Source organism: Osmerus mordax, chromosome 7 (assembly GCF_038355195.1).
Source record: "Osmerus mordax isolate fOsmMor3 chromosome 7, fOsmMor3.pri, whole genome shotgun sequence".
In the NCBI taxonomy this organism is placed as follows: Eukaryota; Metazoa; Chordata; class Actinopteri; order Osmeriformes; family Osmeridae; genus Osmerus; species Osmerus mordax.
Genome location: NC_090056.1, coordinates 12,820,554 through 12,842,380, shown reverse-complemented (window position 1 = coordinate 12,842,380; position 21,827 = coordinate 12,820,554). Strand labels below are relative to the sequence as shown.

At 43.5% G+C, this 21,827-nt stretch overlaps 3 protein-coding genes across 9 annotated transcripts; all 3 read left to right on the top strand.

Moving 5' to 3' along the window:
• Nucleotides 1–157: 157 nt before the first annotated feature.
• LOC136945487 (rap1 GTPase-activating protein 1-like) lies at nucleotides 158–11,541 on the top strand. Of its 5 annotated transcripts, XM_067239337.1 has the most exons (18): nucleotides 178–205; nucleotides 362–415; nucleotides 533–616; nucleotides 1,728–1,828; nucleotides 1,989–2,118; nucleotides 2,593–2,748; nucleotides 2,839–2,910; nucleotides 3,014–3,100; nucleotides 3,276–3,416; nucleotides 4,314–4,445; nucleotides 5,703–5,780; nucleotides 6,858–6,967; nucleotides 7,115–7,234; nucleotides 7,336–7,471; nucleotides 7,554–7,665; nucleotides 8,090–8,169; nucleotides 8,798–8,841; nucleotides 9,082–9,172. In XM_067239337.1, exons 1-17 carry the CDS (start codon nucleotides 197–199, stop codon nucleotides 8,804–8,806), a joined length of 1,611 nt encoding a protein of 536 aa, XP_067095438.1. In that variant the 5' UTR covers nucleotides 178–196; the 3' UTR covers nucleotides 8,807–8,841; nucleotides 9,082–9,172. The 5 variants fall into 5 exon arrangements, with proteins under 5 accessions (XP_067095440.1, XP_067095441.1, XP_067095438.1 ...); XM_067239339.1 differs by lacking the exon at nucleotides 8,798–8,841 and having other exon boundaries at nucleotides 158–205; nucleotides 9,082–11,541; XM_067239340.1 differs by lacking the exon at nucleotides 8,798–8,841 and having other exon boundaries at nucleotides 159–205; nucleotides 7,118–7,234; nucleotides 9,082–11,541.
• Nucleotides 11,542–11,903: 362 nt separating this feature from the next.
• aurkaip1 (aurora kinase A interacting protein 1) lies at nucleotides 11,904–13,530 on the top strand. Its single transcript, XM_067240367.1, has 4 exons — nucleotides 11,904–11,970; nucleotides 12,297–12,401; nucleotides 12,488–12,948; nucleotides 13,201–13,530. The coding sequence occupies exons 2-4, from the start codon at nucleotides 12,350–12,352 to the stop codon at nucleotides 13,315–13,317; spliced, it is 630 nt and encodes a 209-aa protein (XP_067096468.1). The 5' UTR covers nucleotides 11,904–11,970; nucleotides 12,297–12,349; the 3' UTR covers nucleotides 13,318–13,530.
• Nucleotides 13,531–13,938: 408 nt separating this feature from the next.
• Nucleotides 13,939–21,173, top strand: LOC136945900 (matrix remodeling-associated protein 8-like). Of its 3 annotated transcripts, none has more exons than XM_067240018.1 (10): nucleotides 13,939–14,074; nucleotides 15,704–15,730; nucleotides 15,845–16,153; nucleotides 16,257–16,358; nucleotides 16,466–16,942; nucleotides 19,620–19,787; nucleotides 19,941–19,971; nucleotides 20,104–20,183; nucleotides 20,320–20,376; nucleotides 20,545–21,173. In XM_067240018.1, exons 1-10 carry the CDS (start codon nucleotides 14,056–14,058, stop codon nucleotides 20,568–20,570), a joined length of 1,296 nt encoding a protein of 431 aa, XP_067096119.1. In that variant the 5' UTR covers nucleotides 13,939–14,055; the 3' UTR covers nucleotides 20,571–21,173. The 3 variants fall into 3 exon arrangements, with proteins under 3 accessions (XP_067096119.1, XP_067096120.1, XP_067096118.1); XM_067240019.1 differs by lacking the exon at nucleotides 13,939–14,074 and adding an exon at nucleotides 15,009–15,388 and having other exon boundaries at nucleotides 19,620–19,778; XM_067240017.1 differs by lacking the exon at nucleotides 13,939–14,074 and adding an exon at nucleotides 15,009–15,388.
• The last annotated feature ends 654 nt before the right edge of the window (nucleotides 21,174–21,827 follow it).

Here is a 21,827-nt window from a genome sequence, read left to right as displayed (position 1 = left end):
CACACAAAGGGGTGGGCTCGCTAGAGGATCCGGTCCGGATGCTCACCCTCTGTGACCTTCCTCTAAGAAGTGTTGCATCACATCATTTGACAGGATGTTGTTGCTGTTGTTTATGTGATCTGTCTCCCATCAGGACCAAACCTACCATGATGTTATACCCATCTCCTGCCTGACTGAGTTCCCCAACGTAGTCCAGATGGCTAAGGTGAGCTCACCCATACAGATGAGCTGTGTCACATCTGGTTAATGCCATGTGTGATTTCCCACTTCCATAACATTCAAAGAGTCTACTGTATGTATTTCATGGTTGGAATCTCCACTCATAATATGTTATAAATAGTTTCCTATTTGAAATCCACAGCTTGTTTGTGAAGAGGTGAATGTGGATCGCTTCTACCCAGTCCTTTACCCAAAAGTAAGGCTAAACTCCCAGTGTTCATGCTCTGTCCTTAATGTGTCTCAAAGCATTATGAGAGCGGCGATGAGCTCACAGTGGTTGTGACTGATCTGCTAATCTGTTATTCTGCTAAAGGCTTCGAGACTCATCGTCACGTTTGATGAACACGTTATAAGTAACAACTTCAAGTTTGGGGTCATCTACCAGAAGTTTGGACAGGTGAGCTGGAACAACACTTTTGTGCTTTAGCAGATGATGTAAAGAGAATGCCTCATTAGCTGCTCATTGATCATAGTGAGGGTACCATAGTCCCTCTGTTCAACCTCATCTAACTATAATTCCAGGAATCTCTGTGTGTGTCTGTGTGATCTTGATCAATCCCAAAGCGCCCCTTTAATTCAAACTGGCACAAACTCCAAATAAGTTACACCGAATCAACTAACCGACATCTCACCGGCTGCATCACAGGCATGGACATCACGTGCACGGGCATTGCACTTGTATAACTGAATTAACTTTGCGTAGGATTTGAAACTGTAATGAACATTGAATATACTGGTTTATTCTCCATGACAATAATGGAGTCGAATCACGTCAGGCATCTCTCTGTCCATGACAATCACGACCCTATTGTTTACTCTGAGGAGCTAGAGGGGCGTTGAACGTTAGGTAGAGGGCCCTTCTAGAGCCTTTGATGGAGCCTTGAGTGTGTGGAGGTCCATCTCCTCGACCTTTAAACCTGAAGGAGAGGGCCACTCTCCAGGGAGCCCCCCCCCCCCACACACACGGCCTGAACAACCCTGTTCTCCTCACCCAGGGAGACATTAACATGCAGGAGAGCCACTGTGTCTGGGGCCTGGAGCAACACAGCTAGAGAAATCAAGCATACACGCCACACCGCTTTTTCTCACTCTTGGAGTGGGTCACGCACACATGTTCTAGTGCCTGTGTTTAACCTCTCTAGCACACATGAGCTACAAAGACACTCTCCACTGGCTATCCAAGGCTACCCACGTATATTGTAGCTGACTGCCAGGAGTGTCAAACAAACACAGTTGCCGATGCCTACCTCCTCTGTTAAAGAACCCACATCCCTTCATCCTGAGACAGCGCCATAGATTTGCAGATGTGTTTTATCTCAGTGTTTTTTGGTGTATGTTATTCTATTGTCGGCCTTAGTTGTGCAAGCACAAAACATTTATTGTTACTGACTCTCATGTTTGGAATGGTTAATAACGGAACAGGCATTAGTGTCATCATCTGAGTGCTTATTTGATCCAGAGTAAAGAGTGCTTTGTTGAGCGGCTTTGTAAAACCTTGTTGTTCGCAGACTTCAGAGGAAGAGCTGTTTGGGAACAGTGAGGAGAGTCCAGCTTTCACCGAGTTCCTGGAGTTCATAGGGGAGAAGGTCGATCTGCATGACTTTAAAGGGTAAAATTATCGCCATCTCACACTGATCTGATTAAAGGAAACATCACAAAGGCTCTCTTTTCAAGGATGCACAGTTTGAGTGTTACTGGATCATTGTGTCATAACTCCAGATGAAGACGTTCTAGGAGGTTCCTCTAGACATGTTCCTGCGTCTGTCTAGGTTCAGAGGTGGGCTGGATGTTACCCATGGGCAGACGGGTACGGAGTCTGTTTACCACAACTACCGCAACAAGGAGGTCATGTTCCATGTCTCCACCAAGCTGCCTTTCACTGAGGGAGACACCCAACAGGTACTGAGATCTACTTACTATATCCTGCTGTACCTCTCTTATTATTCACTGACACACAAACACACTTGCACACATTGACACACATGCACACACACGCACTCACACGTATACACACAAATGAACACACACAAACAAACAAAAACACACCCACACTTAAAGAAGACAAAAGGTTTTTTATCAGAATAAGAACAATGCACCATTGCCTGTCAGGCCGTACACAATGAATAATCAGTTTCCAGCTGCTGAGGGAGGGGCGAGAGAGAGAGAGAGAGAGAGAGAGAGAGAGAGAGAGAGAGAGAGAGAGAGAGAGAGAGAGAGAGAGAGAGAGAGAGAGAGAGAGAGAGAGAGAGAGAGAGAGAGAGAGAGAGAGAGAGAGACAGTCGTTCTCAGTCAGGGCACATTCTCAAAACACCATTCACACACACAAGGTAAAGCACTGTATCAGTCTCGACAACGCAAGGTGTTGTTTTGCAGTTGCAGAGGAAGCGACACATAGGGAACGACATCGTGGCTATACTCTTCCAGGAGGAGAGCACCCCTTTTGTTCCTGACATGATCGCCTCCAACTTCCTCCATGCCTACGTGGTGGTGCAGGTGGTGAACCCCTGCTCTGAGAATGTCCTCTACAAGGTGCTGCCCCCCACTGTTCTAAAATGTCTAGTACCAGAGGCCATCAGTACCGAGACGGTCAGAACTCATGCGGTGTGACTGGTTTGTTAGGTGTCAGTGACTGCCCGAGATGACGTTCCCTTCTTTGGACCAGCCCTCCCAGACCCAGCCATTTTCAGAAAAGTGAGTTAGTGGATGTGGAGTATCAGAGTTGAAGCGTTCCTGTTGATTACACACCATTTTAGTGCCATTGACCATCTCTTTCTCTCTCTTTCTTTCTTCTCAGGGTCCTGAATTCCATGAATTCCTCTTCACTAAGCTCATCAATGCTGAGTATGCCTGCTACAAAGCTGAGAAATTTGCCAAATTAGAGGTGAGTCTTCATACATGTCTTTGTGTTTTCTGTGGAAGAATTTCCATGTTCAACCTCGGAACCTACCACAATACTGCTGCTTCTTTTCTCATTGCAATGAACCTCACAATCACTCTCTAAACCTTAACCCTACACTATATACAAAATGTGTGTGTGTGTGGGTGTCTGTTGTCAGGAGCGGACACGGTCAGCCTTGCTGGAAACCCTGTATGAGGAGCTGCATTTGAACAGCCAGGCCATGATGGGCCTGGGAGGAGAAGAGGACAAGATGGAAAATGGGAGTGGAGGAGGAGGGGGATTCTTTGAGTCCTTCAAGGTAACTGGAGAGGACAAAAGCTGTGCTAAAGGCTCCACTCTTGATTACGGCGCTTTAACCCTTTCGTTCAGAATATGCTAGTATAAGTCATAAAGACTGTCTTTCCTACTGCCTGTGTATGTAAAAAAAAAAAAGATGTGCATTACTCTTGTAACATTCCCTCAGTATAATCTTACAATGATAAGTAGGACAGTCTTTAGCATTGTTTCTTAAATGCCCCTGTGTACATGCAGGAGACTGAGGCTAAAGGCAACATCATTCTCTATCAGGAAGCCTGGGAAGCAGCTCTGTCTCTGTGCTCTGCTATACTGGCCTGTAGCCATATGAAATTAGTAGCTTTCATGCCTGTCCTCATCAAGCTTCAATGTCGTTTGTTGTTGTTTCATGTTGTGTTTTGTTGCTATCTGTCGCATGCAAGTGTTGTGTGACAAATGGGATCTCCTCCTTTCCTCTCTGGCCCTCCCAGACCATTCTAGTAATGATTGGTGGAATAAGCATCCTTCTTTCTCTATCAAATCTCTCTCTGTCTGTCCATCCTGTCCTGGTTCTCTGTTGAGGTACATTGGGTTGTTGGTTTGGAAATCTTGTGTTTAGGCCCCTTTCCCCTGCTGACCTATTCCCCTGGTGAATGATCTTGAGATCCCCTGGATGTGCTATCAGCTTAGTGGTTCCTCCTACCTCTGCCATGGTGTTGGACGTCCTCCAGGCAGCAGCAGCTCAGTCACCTCCTGGGTTCTCTGTGGTGGTGAGGTCAGGGTCCTGGTCCTCCCCAACCCATCCGCTTGTTTCTCAGTGTAGTGGACTAGCCTAGTGGTTGATGTTGGGATCGGTCTCTCTCTAACTCTTAGTGTCAGACAGCGGCGGCCATCTCATCGTGTCTCCTCCTCCTCTCTGTAGCGGGTGATCCGCAGCAGAAGCCAGTCTATGGACGCCATGGGCCTCAGTCTCAAGAAGACACACACTGTCTCCAGTAGTCACAGCGGCAGCTTTACCCACAACCACGCAGACAGCCCCAAATTCCCAGGGATAGTAAGTACAGTCCCCCTGCTCTGCTCTGGACTGCTCTGCTCCGACGGAGGGGAGCCTGGTTCCCTCTGCCACCCCCGTACCCCCAGATGAAGCCCCCTGGTGTCCCCATGCCCCCCTCACACACCTGCCACACAACATACAATAACAGCACTAACCTCTCACAGAACAGAAATGCACAGCAGACGGCCTTACCCTAGTCCCTTGCATAGCCAAGTAAGCTAAAGTAACTGGGCACACAGTGACTTGTCTAGTTTTACTGGATGAGGGAAGGGTAGTCCCTTGGATGGAAAAACTGTTTTTGACAGTGAATGTTTTGTGATGTCTCTGTCCCCCGTGCACCTGCACTGCTCCTTAGCGTTCCCCTGCATCACCCCTGTGGAGAAACTCCATTCCAGCTGTCTGAGTGTGCATGCCAGCTACAGCTTGTGCTTGACTGTTGCTGCTCCAGGAATGACATTAGTGTATTCATAAAGCCTAACCACTTCTAACATGTTTGTATGCTGTATACTGGACCCGGTGAGTATGGTGGAGAGACTTGACCAGGGAAACACGATATTACATTGACTGTGAGGACAATGAAGTTGCACATCATCTGTCATATAATATGTTCCTGAAATGTGTCCTTCTGTTGTATGTGTCAGAGTTGTTTTAATTCATAACAGTGCTGCACTAAAAGCTCAGTGTCTCCCCCACAGTGTAGTGTTACCTCACTACTTAGATAGGAATAAATCCACTAAGTATTTATCCACAAAAATACATAATTCATCCACAACATAGAATTCAACTAAATTAATAATTTTACATCATTAATATTGAACTAACCTGTATGTGACAATACTGACAGCCCGGTGACTGGGCCTTCTAACTACAGTGTAATGTGTGTCTACTGCTCCATTGCTCTCGACTCTTCCTCCTTTTCTTCCTCACAGGCCTGGTTTTCACAGCAGTCTCCTCATCCTCTCTCTGCTCTCGTTCCTCCTCTCATCTCACTGTCTGTGTTGCACCCATGATGCCCAACATTGCTCTCTCTCTCTCTTTTAACTGTGTGTGGAAATGTGTTCTCGAGCTAATTTGTGCTTTGTATTTTAATTTTATTAACTCAACTTGCTCTGCATGTAATCTCATGGTGTTTTTTATATTCTCCCTCTCTCTCTCTTTCTCTCTCTCACTCTCTCTCTCTCTCTCTCTCTCTCTCTCTCTCTCTCTCTCTCTCTCTCTCTCTCTCTCTCTCTCTCTCCCTCTCTCTATCTGACTCAGTCATTGCTTGTACCAGGCAAAAGTCCCAGTAAATATGGACGTCGGGGCAGTGCCATAGGGATAGGAACGATAGAAGAGGTTCATATCTAATTCTAACTACTCTCCTCCCTCCTATCTCTTCTCCTCATTATACCACTACATCGTGACCAAATATTTGTTTCTGTTAAACAGTAAAGTACAACACCGAGATAGGCACAGGACTTCCCTCGCTTTCCCCTGTCATCAAACCTACAGTATGGCATACAGCCATATAAAACATTAAATTCCAACCATGTTGCAAGTTAGTTCTATATTTTACAGATAGTGAGCAACAAGGGTTATCCCTGAGGAGTAACTGTCTCCATGTTATGTAACACAAACCGCTCAGAACCACTAGTTCTTACATCCAGTAGTCCTCATTAACACAACAATTAATATTAGAGTTTATGATGCTTCAGATCCTTCCTTAGTCCTCAGCCCTTTCGTCACTAATCATCCTCATATCATGCACATTTGACTGTTTTAATTGTTGCATCATGCACTCCTCAATATATATACTGCACTAATGAAAACATTGTTCTATGTGTAATTTGTGTGTGCTAATTCTTCATTTACTTAAACACTATGCATATTAATGGCTCAGAGTCCCCCCTAAAAATGGAAAAGAAATGACCCTTCAGCTCTTTGAAGCCTTGTTAGATAAAAGCCTTTTTTCAAGTCTTTATTTTGAGAGCTTACAAAGGGAGATTGAGTGAACAAAGCACTCGCTCAGAAAGCACATTTTAGTGGTAAGCCCTGGAGCGCCAGAATCCATCTTTCATCTCATGCTCTGCTCTACTCTGACTTGGTGACTGGCACTAGGGCTTGACACTAAGCCTCTCAGTGCATATTCTAATGTTTTCTTATCTGTTTAACCACTCCATGGCAGTATGGTTACCCCAAGTATAATTCAATTTTACATAAAATGTCCCCTGTGTAGATAAAACATCTACACAGTTTATCACTGAGAATTGATAGCTCCAGTATGTTCATGAACTATTCAAATTAACACACATATATTTACCATGTAACATGACAAAACAATAACCATAGACGAGATCAAAGAGCTATAGGGCTAGGCTGTAGTTATGAGAATAACTGACATGGTTCTCACTGCCTGTCTCCTCTCCCTGACAGTCTCTCATCATTCCTGGTAAAAGTCCCACCCGGAAGAAGTCTGGTCCATTCAGCTCCAGACGCAGCAGTGCCATTGGCATTGAGAACATACAGGAGGTCCAGGAGAAAAGGTGAAAAATTGTTCACCAATATTTTGCAGGTTGTCACAATGGAAGTAAGAAATAGATGCCTAGCTGACAGAAACAACCTCATGTCTCCAACAGGTACTGTAAAAACAGCTAAACTGTATCCCTAAATCTCTCTTCCCTCCTCCCCAGCAGTAGAGAGTTTTCTCTATGTACACAGAAGACCCCAGACAGTGGTCATGCTTCTCAGGACCCAAAATCAGAAGACTCATCTAATCAGAGCTCACCTGAGGTACTCACAACAAAGAACTGGTGAGTTGACTAAACTAAAATGTGGATTTAGACCAGTGTCTCATACCAAATATATAATTTACATAAGTATATTCCTCATGATTGTGATTAACCCAGAGTAGTTCTTCTCTCTGTGGCAGGGCCCCATCCATCCCTGAGGGTCATGACCTCTCCCGCTCCTCCTCTAACGCCAGCAGCTTTGCCAGCGTGGTGGAGGAGAACGAGACAGAGGCCACTGAGGATTATGACACTGGAATGGTGACTATCAGGGCCTGTGTGTGTCTGTGTGTGTTTGTGTGTTGTTCTCTCTCTTACTTCTGTCTGTCCCTCTGTTTCCCAGGAGAGTCTCTCGTCAGCAGGGACACCACACAAGCGGGACTCATTCACTTACAGCACCTGGCTGGAGGACAGCATGAGCAGCACCAGCAACACCAGCCGAGGCAGCTCCCCAGGTGAGTCAGCTCCCCAGGTGAGGTAGCTCCCCAGGTGAGGCAACTCCCCAGGTGAGGCAGCTCCCCAGGTGAGTCAGCTCCCCAGGTGAAGCAGCTCCCCAGGTGAGGCAGCTCCCCAGGTGAGGCAACTCCCCAGGTGAGGCAGCTCCCCAGGTGAGGCAGCTCCCCAGGTGAGGCAACTCCCCAGGTGAGGCAGCTCCCCAGGTGAGGCAGCTCCCCAGGTGAGGCAACTCCCCAGGTGAGGCAGCTCCCCAGGTGAGGCAACTCCCCAGGTGAGGCAATGGGTCAGGAACCAGGGACTATGGGGCCGTGGCCTGGACCCTGTGGACTGACAGGGGGGCTCCAGATCCTTGGATCAGGTGGTAATCAGGTGTGATTCTGTTGTTATTTTTTTGGTTAAGTAGACATGTTGTTCATCCCCCAGGACCTGGAAAGCATGATGGAGGGAAAGGAACAGAGATACGGATCAAGCTGGAACGGCCACAGGACCATGACTCCTCATCGGTAAGACCATAACTCAGGGCTGGCAACTCTCACGGTTTCGCCGTGTGACACACACATTTCAACCATTTCTCACACTCTCACGCCACACATTGTATATCTCACGCTGAAAAGGCAATGCCAAACAAGTAGCCAAGCTAACGTTGTAAACAGTAACGGACGAGGCGTTAACTCAGGTTAACGGAGTGAAGCATCATTGACGTGCAAACAGCCGTGTAAACTTGCCAGTGAAGCTCGTGAAAGCTCGCCTCGGGGTGGGGGGGAGGTTGGGGGGGGGGAGGGGGGGTTGCTACCAAATCTCATGCCAAGGTTTTTTGGAAAAGTTGGCAGCCCTGAATAACTCTTCTGGTCTTCGACTGAACCCCTTCCTGTTCAAACGCCAGCTCTTACCTTGCACGACCTCCAGTCAACAATATCTATGTCTTTTCCTTCTCTATAACCCTTGTTGTCGTAACGCAACACTTTTATCCTGGCATGTACCATGAATGCATGGAAGTATTTGCATTGGTTGTACCATAACAGTGTACTGTAATGTCAGTCGCTGTGGTGTACGGTGCTGTCTTTGCTCTTGTGTGTGCTGTGGTAAATGTTCTTTACCTTCCACTTGCTCTCTGTGAATCTTTGTGTTCAGAATTGTTAGCCCCACCTGGTTGTGTCCTGGATGTTCATCTACAGGTTAGCCTTCTCTTTCTTGTATAAAGGCTTTTTCACCACTAGGGGGCAGTAATGGTTAGATAGAGATTACCAAAATGTAAGATAAAGGCCAACCTGTATATCTGTTTTAAAGTATAACCACAACGCAGACTTATTTAAACTATGACAGAAAAAAGATTGAGAAGTATCCAATCAGATGATCTGTATACCACCTCTTATTTAGCTGTGTCTACCTGTAGCAAATGTCTGTTTTGTTTCCAGCATTCCCATAAAACACAACACCTCCGGGAGTTAAGACGAGCGAGGGCTTTCGCTGAGACCAATGACGAGGAGGACGAGGAGGACGAGGAGGCGGAGTCTGGCAAGTCTGCTGGTCAGTGAAGCTGGAGCGCCCGTACCCAGAAGCCTTTGGGCCGTACCTGGAGACCACACAGAGGGGCCCACTTTTGCACAGTGCTGTTTCTTTCAGTTCACTCACCTCTTCACATATCTAATGCCTGGTTTTATCTGTTCTATCCAACCTGTGTTTCCGAAGCAAAGTTTTGTTCATGAAGTGAAATAACTATGTTTGCCAAAATGTTGCTTTTGGTTCAGTTAAGGCCTACTATAGATTTGCACAGATCACACATGTCAAAGACAGTGAACTCAATCAGAGATTGGTCTGTGTTAACATCTGGTTGTCAGGACACTGCGGCTGTGTGGAAAGGTCTGTATTGCAGTTCAACACCATTTTGCTCAATTGACATCTCTAATGTCTAAAACCAAATATCCAACACCAGATGTGAGATTTTTTATTAAAAGTCTCTTTTAATTCTTAGTTGTTGAATGCTGTTTAAAATGTCAGTGATTTTCAGAGTTAAGTGATTGTAATTTGTCTATTAGCATTTGGTTCATCAAATATCTGTGTAGAACTCTACATCAAAACATTCTCAGCTAAGGACTGGATCCTCTCTCCTCATACACTAGACTTGAGTCTTTGTTTTTAGTAAATGCCAAACCTCATACTCTAACTTAAGCGGGGATACATGAATGAATGCAATGACATAGCCTTAAAACTGGAATATTAATTTTAATAAACCATTCTAAATTGGTTGTATCTTTACTTTTTACTAGCATGGTCTTTTAGCAGTAATGGGATGGTGGTTTCTGATTGAATGGGAATTGATCCGCATAGTTTTGAGTACTTGATTCTTACTGACAATGTACAATTTTATTATTATGAGTCATTCTCTGAAACAGCTTTGCACTTTCCAACTATTAGATCGTTGTGAGCCAAATGCAGGTATAGCTTTGCACTTCTACTGTGTTCGGGGTGTTTTGTACATTTCAAGCATGCTATGTCTGGAAAACACATCAATGCACAATGTTTCTTTACACATCCAATTAACCAATCAAATTGATCAATAGTGACTGTCTCCCAGGTTGAATCAGCTGTACACTATTGTCATTGTGTTGTAATTTGTGTTTTTATTTATTTGGGGTGTGTTGTGCCTGTTAAACTCCACTTGTGAATCTGATTCAAAGTTGGCTTCTACAGTATGTCCATGAGAGAGATGCCCAGAGTCAGTGATACAGTAGGTACTCAGTACGTGTAATATCTGAAGTCTGTAGACCGTAGAAGGTCAGCATACAACGTGTCAGATTGGAATTAAATACAGATAATTACAAGATACTTTCTATTCATATACTGGACTGAATTGAACTTTGCCAAATTATCCAAGTGTGTGGTTTATTTTATCAATGGTGCCCTTACCTTTCTAAATACATTTTGAACGTTTTTAAATAAAAAAATACTTGCATAATTGTCTCAGCTAAAAGTTTGCATTGCAATAAAAAGTGACCTAAGTTGCATTATGAGATGAAAAACAAAGAGTTAAAGGGAGAACAAATTGTGTATATCCATCTGAAATGTTTATAGAACTGCCTTTCTGATATTATCTATGTCATCCTTTACCTTTGGGCTCAAATCTGCTTTATACGCAAAATTTGGAAGTCACTTTGGAAATCATACGTTTTTGTTTATTAGATACACAACATGTGTCAGGTAAACAACACAACTGTATAGACCTGCTGTGTACTATATTTATTTTTTTCAACGCTCAAATGGTAACCAATGAAGGAATGTCCTACGAATAAATTATTTAATGCCACCAACTAAGTCTCTGAAAGTAGAACATTCTAAAAGTGGAGAGCCTTTCTCTGCTTATATAACTGTACTGTACCATATTGACCAGAAAACCATCTAATATTAATGAGTTGGAAAAATATTAAATAGATACTATCCTATGTGATATAAAGCTGAGACTGACTGTAGGCTATATTTAATTTTCAACAATGTACCGGTAATCCCAATGCCTGATATATAGTATGTTATGTATTTATTTGATTTCGGAATGATAAAAAAAAGATTACACTGGTGTCTTGGTATTCTAGTGCCCTCCAGTGGTGTAAATGTAGACTTGCATATTGTTACTGTGAGTAAATGTGCTTATGTGGTCGTTTTTCATCGTCAAAAGGAGAGCAAAGCACAATGTCATGCAGCATCAGGATAGGTTACTGTATTTGTGACCACTGCTTCAGTATGATCCACACAAATGATTGTATTTGTGTTTTTGTTTGTTGATAAAGCAGTGAATTCCTGTCAAAGATGATCCTGTGTACAGTATGGTTCTCCCTGTTTGTAAATAACCGTGTGAAAATTAAATAAAGTACATGAGCTAAGTCAGACGTGTTCAGTTCCACTCATTCATAATTTCTCTGAGTGCTCTTTGAATGAGAATTGAAACCCTGGCATTGCACACTAACTAGGCTTCTACTCGTACATTCACGCTACCGGAATAGTGCATATTCGTAGATAACGTAAAATATTTGTTTTGCTTTGATACAAAGATCCCTCTTCCCTTTGGCATTGTAATTGAGCTTCAGTTTTAACGTTGGGATGCCGTTATGATTATATAATTGTCTTGGCCTGAAAGGCTTTTTAAAAGAATATATAAATAATTATATTCTTAAAGCGAAATACTAACAAGGAACCAAGTACCCACAGTTTGAAGCCGGAAGCTGAGGGAACACGTATCCTGTAGGAACCGGAAGTAATAATTGGAAGTCACATTGGAGGTGGCGAAAGCTTTTTTGGTTTACACCGGCTGGGTAAGCAGGCGATATAAAATAAAATAGAGAAAGTACATAATCAGCCAGTAAATTACGTATATAATCAATTGACATAGCGGCACATATATATATGTGGATATTCTGAATATATTCCCCACCATTATTTGCAGGGTGAGACTCTAGTTCGTTAATCGAAGTGCATAGCCAGTTCGCTAGAATTAGCAATGAAGCTAACAGTAACTTTTAACGTTTGATAGACCCGGCATTGGCATCTCAGTCGCTTAAATTTTTTGGACTGTTTGGATTGCTAAAACTAAAAAGGTATCATGTTTGTTTCTGCTGTTGAACATTTCCCTTCTGTCTAGGAAACGAAGCCAACATATATATTCCTGATGACGTCAAAGGATAACAGTGGACAATGTTAATGTCAAGGGTAGTCCCTCGCCTCAGTCTCCTATGCCGAGTGTCTGGTAAGTTGACTACATGAGATGTTTGTTTGCTTGTCAATGTTCATTTGTATCCTCATGTCAGCATTATATTACTTCCTAATATCCAGGCACACTTCAGGTTCAAGGACAACTACATAGTGGATCTGTTCCTGTCCTTGCTGCCTGCTGCCCCTTCTTAAATGGTAAACTCAGAAACTACTCAACTGCAGCAGACAACACACAGCCTCTGCGATGGGTCCAGCTTGAGCCAGAACTGGAAGAGGCACTTGTGCCTCGTAAAATGTCTGTGAGCCCTCTTGAAAGCTGGCTCTCCCTGCGGTACTGTCTTCCTCCCCTGATTGAAGCTCCCCAGACCCTGGAAGATGGGGAGCTAATGGGGGAGACCAAAGTACTCCCTCCCTTGACAGTTCCTTTTCTGGATAATGGGGAGAACTCAACTCCTCTAAACTGTAAAAATGTTCTGGAGATCCGACGGCGTAAAATGAACCGTCACAAATACAAGAAGCTGCTGAAACGTACAAAGTTCCTAAGGAGGAGAGTGCTGCATGGCCGGAGGAAGAGGAAGCAGGTGAGTTATCGTTCTGGCATAGAGAAAGGATGTTATGTTGTTTTTAATTAATAAGCTAAAGACTCATTTAGGTTTGTTTTATTTTGATCATACATGACTCAACTAAAGCTTTGCTACTACTTTGCTTTCTCCAACATATGTGGAATAGTTAATCAGCATTACTATTATAATTGAGGGAAATCAAAGAGGCTAGTGTTACCATAGGGATGTTTACCTGAACTACTGATTCACTGTAACTGTGTTTGTTTATAGAAGCGCTTTGAAAAGGATCTGGAGAGGATATGGACTCGAGCTGGACTAAAGAAGGCTCCAGAAGGATGGACCACACCTAAGATCTTCATTAAACAACAAGGAAATAAAAATGACTGAAAACCTGATTTAAACCCGCAAGCAAGGTTTTACATATCTGTCCCAAAGCAGACTTACACACCCCAGTCACACAATACTGGTTCATATTACTCAATACCACAGTACCTGGTGCTCTTCTGGTTTGAGTCATCGGTGTACACTTTAACCTACCTCTGCACTCGCTGTGCCCAGGTATAAACAGTCAATAAAGATATGTGTGAAATGTACAAGTCATTGGCCTGATGTCATTATTTGCGTGCAAAATATTGTACATTTGTCGTAGCCCATATATTGATGTTGAGATTCGTTAACAGTGGCCGCGTCCTGTAGGCTACCTGTTCAAATGTAGCCGCTTTGCTAGCGCAAGGATGGCGGACGTTTTCATCGCAATGTACAAATGGAGGTGAACACTAGTCTTCTTACCCTGGCTTGAGTATCATTCTGTTCATGATTTGATGTTTTTAAACCAAAAATATTCCTAAAACGCATGCGGCCCTAACCTTGTTAATTTAGAAAAAAATCCCATTCATCTCATTGAACGGGATGCATGCCCAACAAGTGTAGTATTTCAGACAAGCGGAGGCGGGGCATACCGTCGGTCTATCCACTGTAGATAAATCTCTTTTAGTTGGCTTTAGCAAACGAACTTACTTAGGTAGTCGGTCTCTATTCCTTGATGTTTATGCAACGGTGGAAGTGCATTCCCATTGTATTTAGTTAATTTTTGGAATCCAACTGGTTAAAGGACTGACAAAAGACATGCCTCCTCTACCTCAAAGTAAGTCAACCTAAATACACATTTTTAAATAATCTGTTTCTTCTTACCCTGATCTAACGAAGGCTCTTAAAAATGAAGGAATCATACAGCAAACTGCAATAGTATAAGACAGCAACATGTGGCCTTTTAATGAATTTGTAAACTTTTTTAAGGTGCTGAGATAGCTACCATTTGACCCACATATAGGGCCTGCATTGTGTGTAATGTGAACAGTTTGTTTGCTGAAAAGAAACCGTAAAACTATGGCCATAATATCTCCCAGTGTTTGTCTTGCACTGAATGTGTTTTGAGTTAACTGCGGTCAGAGTTGGGGAGTCAGCACAATCCTTGTAGCCAGTCATTATGTGTCAGTAATGAGTGTTTCATCGTCGTACTGCTTAGACTCAGGCTAATGTGGAGGGGGAATACCAAGTCACTGAGGACTGTAATTTTGCTGGTTAGCCTAATGCAGCTACTAATGACTTAATGAGCACTAAAAGTAAAGTAGCATTTTTCTCTTTTTGTTGTTTCTTATACATTTTACTAATACTCTCTTACTTAACAACCAATGGAAGGGAGAGTGACCTGCTTTCCTCTCAAACAGCCACCACGGGGCAACAGGTGAAATCAGGAGACTAGGTACTCAGTAAATGCAACGTAAGAGTTTGTGTGCAGATCCTCATCTGGACTGATTCCATCCACATCAACAAAGCTCATGAAATGCCCCCAGAGTTAAGCGTTTCCCTCAATGTCTCCATGCATGAGATTAAATGCTTTGAGACTTTGTTCATGTTCTTGCTGCCCTCAATCCATTTCAAGTCTTCCAGCACAGTTAGTTGTATATGGTTGTGACTTCTTCGTCAGATTCAAATGTAATTTCATAAAGCATTTTTTATTTGGGAAGTGCCATTCAGCATACCGTTTGTTAATAGCATTGTTGTTATTCATTCATGTGAAAATTGATTTGAGGAGTTTGGAATGGCAGATGAGGCGATATATCACTGACTCGTGAGTTGGATATGGATACATAGCATGACCAAATTATCATTTAAACACACGGCTTTGCTTTAATACCTTCAACACACCACCCCACCACACTAACCACACATACTTTATTTATTGAAACTGAAAGGAGATATCTGGTCTCTGTTTATTAATGTGCTAAAAGAGAGAGCACAATTGCACCAGTCCTTCCATGGTGCTCGTCTGTGACAGTGGCTCCAGTGCTACAGACTGTGTGCTCCCCAGGTCAGGACCAGGGATCTGACCGAGGAGAGCGGGGGATGAATAGAGGCTCTTTGTGACTGGGCTGTATGCCTCTCCACTGGCGCTTAGGTAAACAGCAGACGGAATAGCACTCAGGAAAGATCTGAGTTAGAAATTGCTGGAGGACATTCTCTAGTCTGAAGGCAGCAGAAATAATGACATTCTTTAGTAGCCTATCACATAATCCAGTCCTGATTTTGTGTGTACACACTGATTAATCAATGTTTCCCTTCAATAGTTGTCTTTGTTGTTGTTTTCTCTGGCACTGTATTATAAAATATTGTAAAGGTATATCTATATGAATATACTGTATTGGTAATTGCTGCAGTCACTACTATGAAATAAGATAAGGAGAACATTTATTTCTGATTGTTTACATTTCAGTTTTGGGGGTCTGCCTCTTAGCCTGTGGTAAGTCCAAATATTTCTTACTGTGGTGTACATTTACAAAATAAATCCTGACAGTGAGTCTCCGCCTTCTGTCATGTACACTCTGGAAAGCTGTGTGTGTGTGTGTTGGAACAGCTTGGGCCCAGAGCAGCAACAGCAGGCTGGGGGTGGTGGTGGAGACCAAGAACCTGACCATGCCGGCAGGCTCCCAGGCCGTCCTGCCTTGCCACAGCCCTCGCATGATCTGGACCCGTGACCGCCTCAAGGACCGCCAAAGGGTGGTCCACTGGGACCTGGTTCGCACAACACCAGAGTACTCTGTGGAGCGGATCCTGGACATGTCCCCCGGTGCCAACGAGAGGGTCTACAACGGTTTCAACAAAGGCCGCATAACCATCCCCAAGTCAGCCTTCAGTGATGGGAACTTCTCCCTTATCATTAACAGTGAGACACCCCTCCATGTTCCCTCTCTAACCTTTTTTGGGACCCGTTAGGTTTATGGAAGATGTTCTCTGAATGTCTATTAACTAATCTTTGGCTCCTCTAGATGTGGGAACAACTGATCGAGGTGTTTATACATGTAACCTGCATCATCACTACTGTCAGATCCACCAGTCTATTCAAATACAGCTCAACGTTACCAAATCAGGTGAGCCACATGGATTTAGGACCCAAGTATGAGAAAAGGAACTATTAGTACCAGAAAGTAGTCTATAGAAGTTATTTGACCTATCTATTTTACGTGTTTTGTTTCAGCCCGTAAGGAGAAGCGCTTCTGGGACGGAGAGAAGACAGTGTTTGTGGTGCTGGTTGGCAACTCGGTGGTGCTGCCTTGTGTCAACCGGCGCCCACTATGGAGGGAGGGGCTCCAGGAAGACCAACAGCAGGTGGCACACTGGGATTTCCAGCCCCCAGGGGTGCGTCCTGACGGGGCAGACCGCCTGGTGGACCTCTACGCCTCTGGGGAGAAGCGCGAGTACGGAGCGCTGTTCCCCCGGAACAAGATGAGTGTGGCGGAAGACGCCTTCTCCGTGGGGGACTTCTCCCTGACCATCTCTGACCTGCTGCCTGTTGATAAAGGCCTGTACTCCTGCCACCTACACCACCACTACTGTGGCCTGCACGAGAGACGCATCTTCAGGTTGAATGTGGGGCCGCCTCTGCCCACCATACTGCCACCTGTCATCACCACGCCCCCCCATGCACTCCCCAACAATGAGCCTGGCAATAAGGGTATGAGACTCCTCACAACACGTTCAAGCAACCAGTAATGCTTCATTTATACTATAGGATGTTCCTAGGATTGCAGTGTTGTTGTGTCTTTATGAACCAGTGTCTCTCTGTTTGTTCTTTGACCTTCCTGTCTCTACAGCTGTATGAATTGGGAAAGCAGAGTGATTGTGTACTGTGAGAACACTGTTCTGGGCTGTTCCGACTTGTTTTTATGGGTCATATTTATGTGCATATTTGGTCTTTTAAGTCATAGCTTCTTGTTGCCAGATTTCTCCTCCAACCTTTCTGCTGTCCTTTCCCGGCACAGAGAGAAGGGAGAAGATAAAAGAGGGAATGGAATAGTGGTAAAACTATGGAATTGAGAAAACAGATGGAGAAAGTGATAGAAAGGAGAGTTGTTTTTAGTAATGGATCACATTCAGGCACACAGTGATGTAAGAGGAATTTATAGATTGTAGTGTGAAAAAAAGCAAAGTGTGTTTTGGTGCATGACTGCTCTGTACTGCCTGAATTGTCATTAATTGGCCTGAATGGTAGTGGTCTCATTTTCTTTGGAGTGTTTTCATTTTCCGTCGTTGAGCAATTTAGTTTATAGAAGGAGCCATTTTCTCTGCGGTGACTGGTGCTGTTAAGAAAGTTTAGGGAGAGTGTGGCGGAATACAACTTGGATATTTTAGTGTCTCCACCTCATGTGTCCCTATTTTTTCCATGATATTATCCATCATTGTGTGTCGACTGTGTGTATGTAACTGTCTGTCCCCACACTCTTTAGCTTCTGCTGGTGCCTCTCTGGTCTAGGCTTGTTTATCAGCAGTCAGAGGAAGTTTGCTACATCTGCTCAGCATCTGGGCCAGCTGAGACATGAAAGAGAGCAGCAGGGGTGAGGGGCCTGCCAAATGTGTTCCCGTTACAACCTCCTTCTCCCTTTTAAAGGAGCGCAGCCCCGTTTTATAGCCTTGTGTGCTGTGCACAGATATCCACGTTGATCAGTCCAGCCTCAGTTATCTGATTCAATCTTTGCTACTTAGCTTACCTCCTATCCCTGGTCTACTTTTAACTGGTAAACCCAACCAGGTATTATCTCTGCCTACAGCCCTTGACAATCAGGTTTAATTACAGAAATCCTTAAAGATTGGTATTGTAATACACTGTAATAATTTACGGCAAGTCCATAGCATTCCTGAGTGACCGCAAGACTGCCTGAAAATGTCATCCGCATCAACCTATTAAAAACAGTCACCCTCCTGGAGTAAATGAAGATGCCCACTGACAGCTCATTGACTTGCTAATGAATCCCTTCCAACCCCACTAGAACCACACAGTGTAACCTCTGCACAGCACGTGTCAGACAGCGATTAACATGGATGTTGCTGTCTGATCTGTCAGGAAAATGGAAATAGGCACCAGCTGAGGGAGCAGTAGAACTGGGCTGTCTAATTGTTCTCCAGAGATGGTGACCTTGAACGTGACATTGCAGTTTCATGCATATTAAGTATAGCCAACATTGACAGGTGATAATCACTAATCTGTCCACTAATGACTTATGCTGAAGTCAACTTGTTCAATTCAGCTGGTGGTTTTTACAAGGTCAGAGAATGTTTTATCTGTTTCGAAGGTGATCCCTTGCTGTAGTTTGAACATGATGCAGGTTAGCACTGTTATCTCATACTGCAGAGTCTGGGCTCTGAAGGTATGTCGTTTAGACAGCAAGCACTCGGCCCACTGTGAGGAAGTTTCCTCAGGATTCACAAGCTAACCTAAAACAGCCATCCACCAAGGGAGATAATGACAATCATTTATTCTCTGCCCTGCCCTTCATTGGCTCTCCAGTGTGCTAAACATGTGTTAACCACATATTGAGGCCTCAGTACTGTTGTTCTGTGTTGATTGATAGGTATAGGTAACTATTACTGTATGGAGGTTGGAACAAGTCCCGACCAGTGGCAGAATGCTGTGTATTGCCAAAGGGGAAGGAGGTGCTGATGAAATAACTAAGCAGAAATTGAGATAATTTGTAATTGCTAGTTCTTACTTTTACAATGTGTCCCTTTCTCTTCCCCCTGTCTGTTGATGTTGTTGTTGATGTTAATTACAGAGTTTTGTTCCTAATCGAGCTGCCAGACGCCATATGTGTCTGCCTGTGTGGACTGTTTAGACAGGTCAGTCTGACTGGTAAAGCGACGGAGAGGTTGTCAGGGGTGGAAAAATCTGCTTTTCTGTGTTTATGAGAAGTAAATAAGTGGAAAACCTTTTTTTCAGACTTACTGTCTAACCACACAACAGAATGTCTACCCATTCCCCTCCTTCTTTCTCTCCCTCTCTTCTTGGTCAGTCTGTATTTTTCTGTGTGGAGAAAGAATTGCAGCTGCATGACATCAGGTCTGGAAGTCATTACCAATGTGGAGCTTTTGGACATTTAACTCTTACTCCTCCCTCCTCCTTTTCTCTCTCTGAGAACAAAAGACAGGCAGCTCAAGCCACTAGGGGGAGCACATTTGGATTAATGTTAATAATCTGTGCTTCAATGTCAATCATTCCTTTAGATGGCATGTCAATTTGTTTGCATATCTAAGCATGACAAACGAATCCGTGTACAGTTACATTCTCTTCACCTGTAGATATAGATAGATAGAGTGGTACTGGACCAATGATGTCCTTGTGTTTTCTCAACATCCAGGTCATGAAGAGGTGGCGAGACCTCAGGTGGTCAACGTCATCCTCCCTGAGCCCCGAGGTCATTTCCTCCAGCAGCTGGGCTACATCCTGGCAACCTTCTTACTCCTGGCCTTTATCGTCACAGCTGTGATCGTGCTCACTCGACGACGCAGAAAGAGAGGTACTGTGTGTGAGTGTCCATTGTCTCCTCTCAGTTATGTTCTAGCCTCTCTTGAAGATATATCCTCCATTCCATATTATAATCAACAGAATATATTTTTCGACGTACACGCATCTCTGTGTGTTAATGTTCTGCGTGTGTGTGTTCTTCGTGTTATTCAAGGGCTGGAGTATGACCTGCGCAGGTCTGAACGGTGAGAACTCATCTATTTCGTATCATTATTTCCTCACCACACTCATCACCACTACGCAGGCATCATTCACTAGACGTCGGATCTGACCTCTGACTCAACCAGTCATTATCTCCCACTCTTACTGTTGAACAGGGGTCAGATGACCAGTGGAGGTGACATATCATTGGACACTGCCGAACAGAAGACTTGCAATCAGGAGCCTCTGAATTCAGGTGAGCACACCGGCTGCTGCCGGCTTTAGCCTCACACACAGGCTGCAGGAGTCGAATAGCAGGCTCATGGGCACAGCTACATCAGATCATATAATGATGCTACCCTTTTAACCTTGTGGGCTCTCTATCTGCATAGATTACAAAAACAACTTACTGAAGGAGAGAGACCAAATTTCCAAAGACTGCAACAAAGGTGAGTCTATGTGGCAGTATGGAAAATTATGAATATGAATCTCCTTACAGCAAAATTAATTACAAAAAAACTATTTTTACTCTCCAACATATACAATTATGTATCTCTTACTTTCTCTCCCTCCCTCTCCAAATGTCCCTTCTCTGTGTGTGTCTCCTGATTTTAAAGACATGGATGAGAAGTTGTGGAAGTGAGTGTGGAGGTAAGTTGCCACTGGCCGGTCCAGGGCAGATTAAGGAAGGGGAAGAGTGATTTAATCGAAGAAGAAATGTTGACGATGACAGAAGAGATGATGGCTCTGTGAGGATGTACTATCACTTTTCTATCAAGTTTCTTTTTTTTCTTTTTTTTTTATATAATTTGATCTCTGTATTTGTATTCTGATCTGCTGTTATTTCAACATGGCTAAGAATTTATGGGATTTCTTTTAGATTTTTTTCCCAAGATCTGTTAATCCGTGAAAGTTTTGTAATAAGTCTGTCGATCAGGTATTTTCTGTCAACATAAATAATGTACTCTACTGGGACTCTACCTTACCCTTATATGCAGTACAACAATTTGATCACTGTATGACTACCTTTTCTATTACTGTATGGCTTCCTTTTTAGCGTTGAATCAGATATATCAAGCTCAAAACTCATTCACTATGTTTATTGAAATATTTTCTCATTTAAATTTTGCACAAACCTTGCTGTAATGAACAATTGGCCTTCACTATAATTGATTAATGAATTAAGATCATGGACCATGTATAAAGGCTGACTAAACTCAGGAAATAAAGCCTTGTAAGGAATCGATTCATCATTGTGTGTGTTTTACTTTAGCCTATGGTAACTTGTTTGTAATATTAATAGCCTATGTTGCTAAGAGTTCCATGGTGCTCAGCACACAGATGCCTCTAAAAGACTGAATTTGCTATTGTGATCTTTTGACAAAGTTTTAATGTTTTTAGATGAATACCGAGCCACGTCTATATTATGCTGATACCCAAGTAATTTTAAAGTGGTCTTTAATTTAGGCATAGCCTATAGAGTAGTTCTATTGCTTTCCACTGACTAGTGGCTTCTAGGTTTTCTGCATCAAGAAGTACGAAGTACAGTCTGTACAAGACCACCACCTACTGTCGTCAATGGGTCTAGAATGTTATTTCAATTTTTTTGAGAAAGACAAAAGAGAGGTTAAATGTTCTGTTTATTGAATGTACTCTGTGCAACATGTAGGTCAAGCGTGTATTATTTTTTTGCCGAAAAACGTAGTCAACTGTTATAGTGCTCAAGCAGATGTACTTTATCGCAAACCCTTCTCATGGCACATCACTGTCACACAATTAACCGAACACAAGCTCTATAACCCAAATACGCCACTAGATGACAGCACTGTCCGACAAATTAGGGAAAATGGAAAATACAGTATTCCAAACTCTATCGCAAGGATGTGGACCGTCCCTTCCT

Bases quoted from the DNA above. Each gene is read 5' to 3' on its own strand.
- LOC136945487 (XM_067239339.1), top strand. The intron at 6,968-7,114 runs GTGAAAAATTGT...CCTCCTCCCCAG, and splicing joins CAGGAGGTCCAGGAGAAAAG to CAGTAGAGAGTTTTCTCTAT. The intron at 7,472-7,553 runs GTGACTATCAGG...TCTGTTTCCCAG, and splicing joins AGGATTATGACACTGGAATG to GAGAGTCTCTCGTCAGCAGG.
- aurkaip1 (XM_067240367.1), top strand. From the start codon at position 12,350: ATGTTAATGTCAAGGGTAGTCCCTCGCCTCAGTCTCCTATGCCGAGTG. The intron at 12,402-12,487 runs GTAAGTTGACTA...CCTAATATCCAG, and splicing joins TCTCCTATGCCGAGTGTCTG to GCACACTTCAGGTTCAAGGA. The intron at 12,949-13,200 runs GTGAGTTATCGT...GTTTGTTTATAG, and splicing joins GCCGGAGGAAGAGGAAGCAG to AAGCGCTTTGAAAAGGATCT.
- LOC136945900 (XM_067240017.1), top strand. From the start codon at position 15,367: ATGCCTCTCCACTGGCGCTTAG. The intron at 15,731-15,844 runs GTAAGTCCAAAT...GTGTTGGAACAG, and splicing joins GGTCTGCCTCTTAGCCTGTG to CTTGGGCCCAGAGCAGCAAC. The intron at 16,154-16,256 runs GTGAGACACCCC...TGGCTCCTCTAG, and splicing joins CTTCTCCCTTATCATTAACA to ATGTGGGAACAACTGATCGA.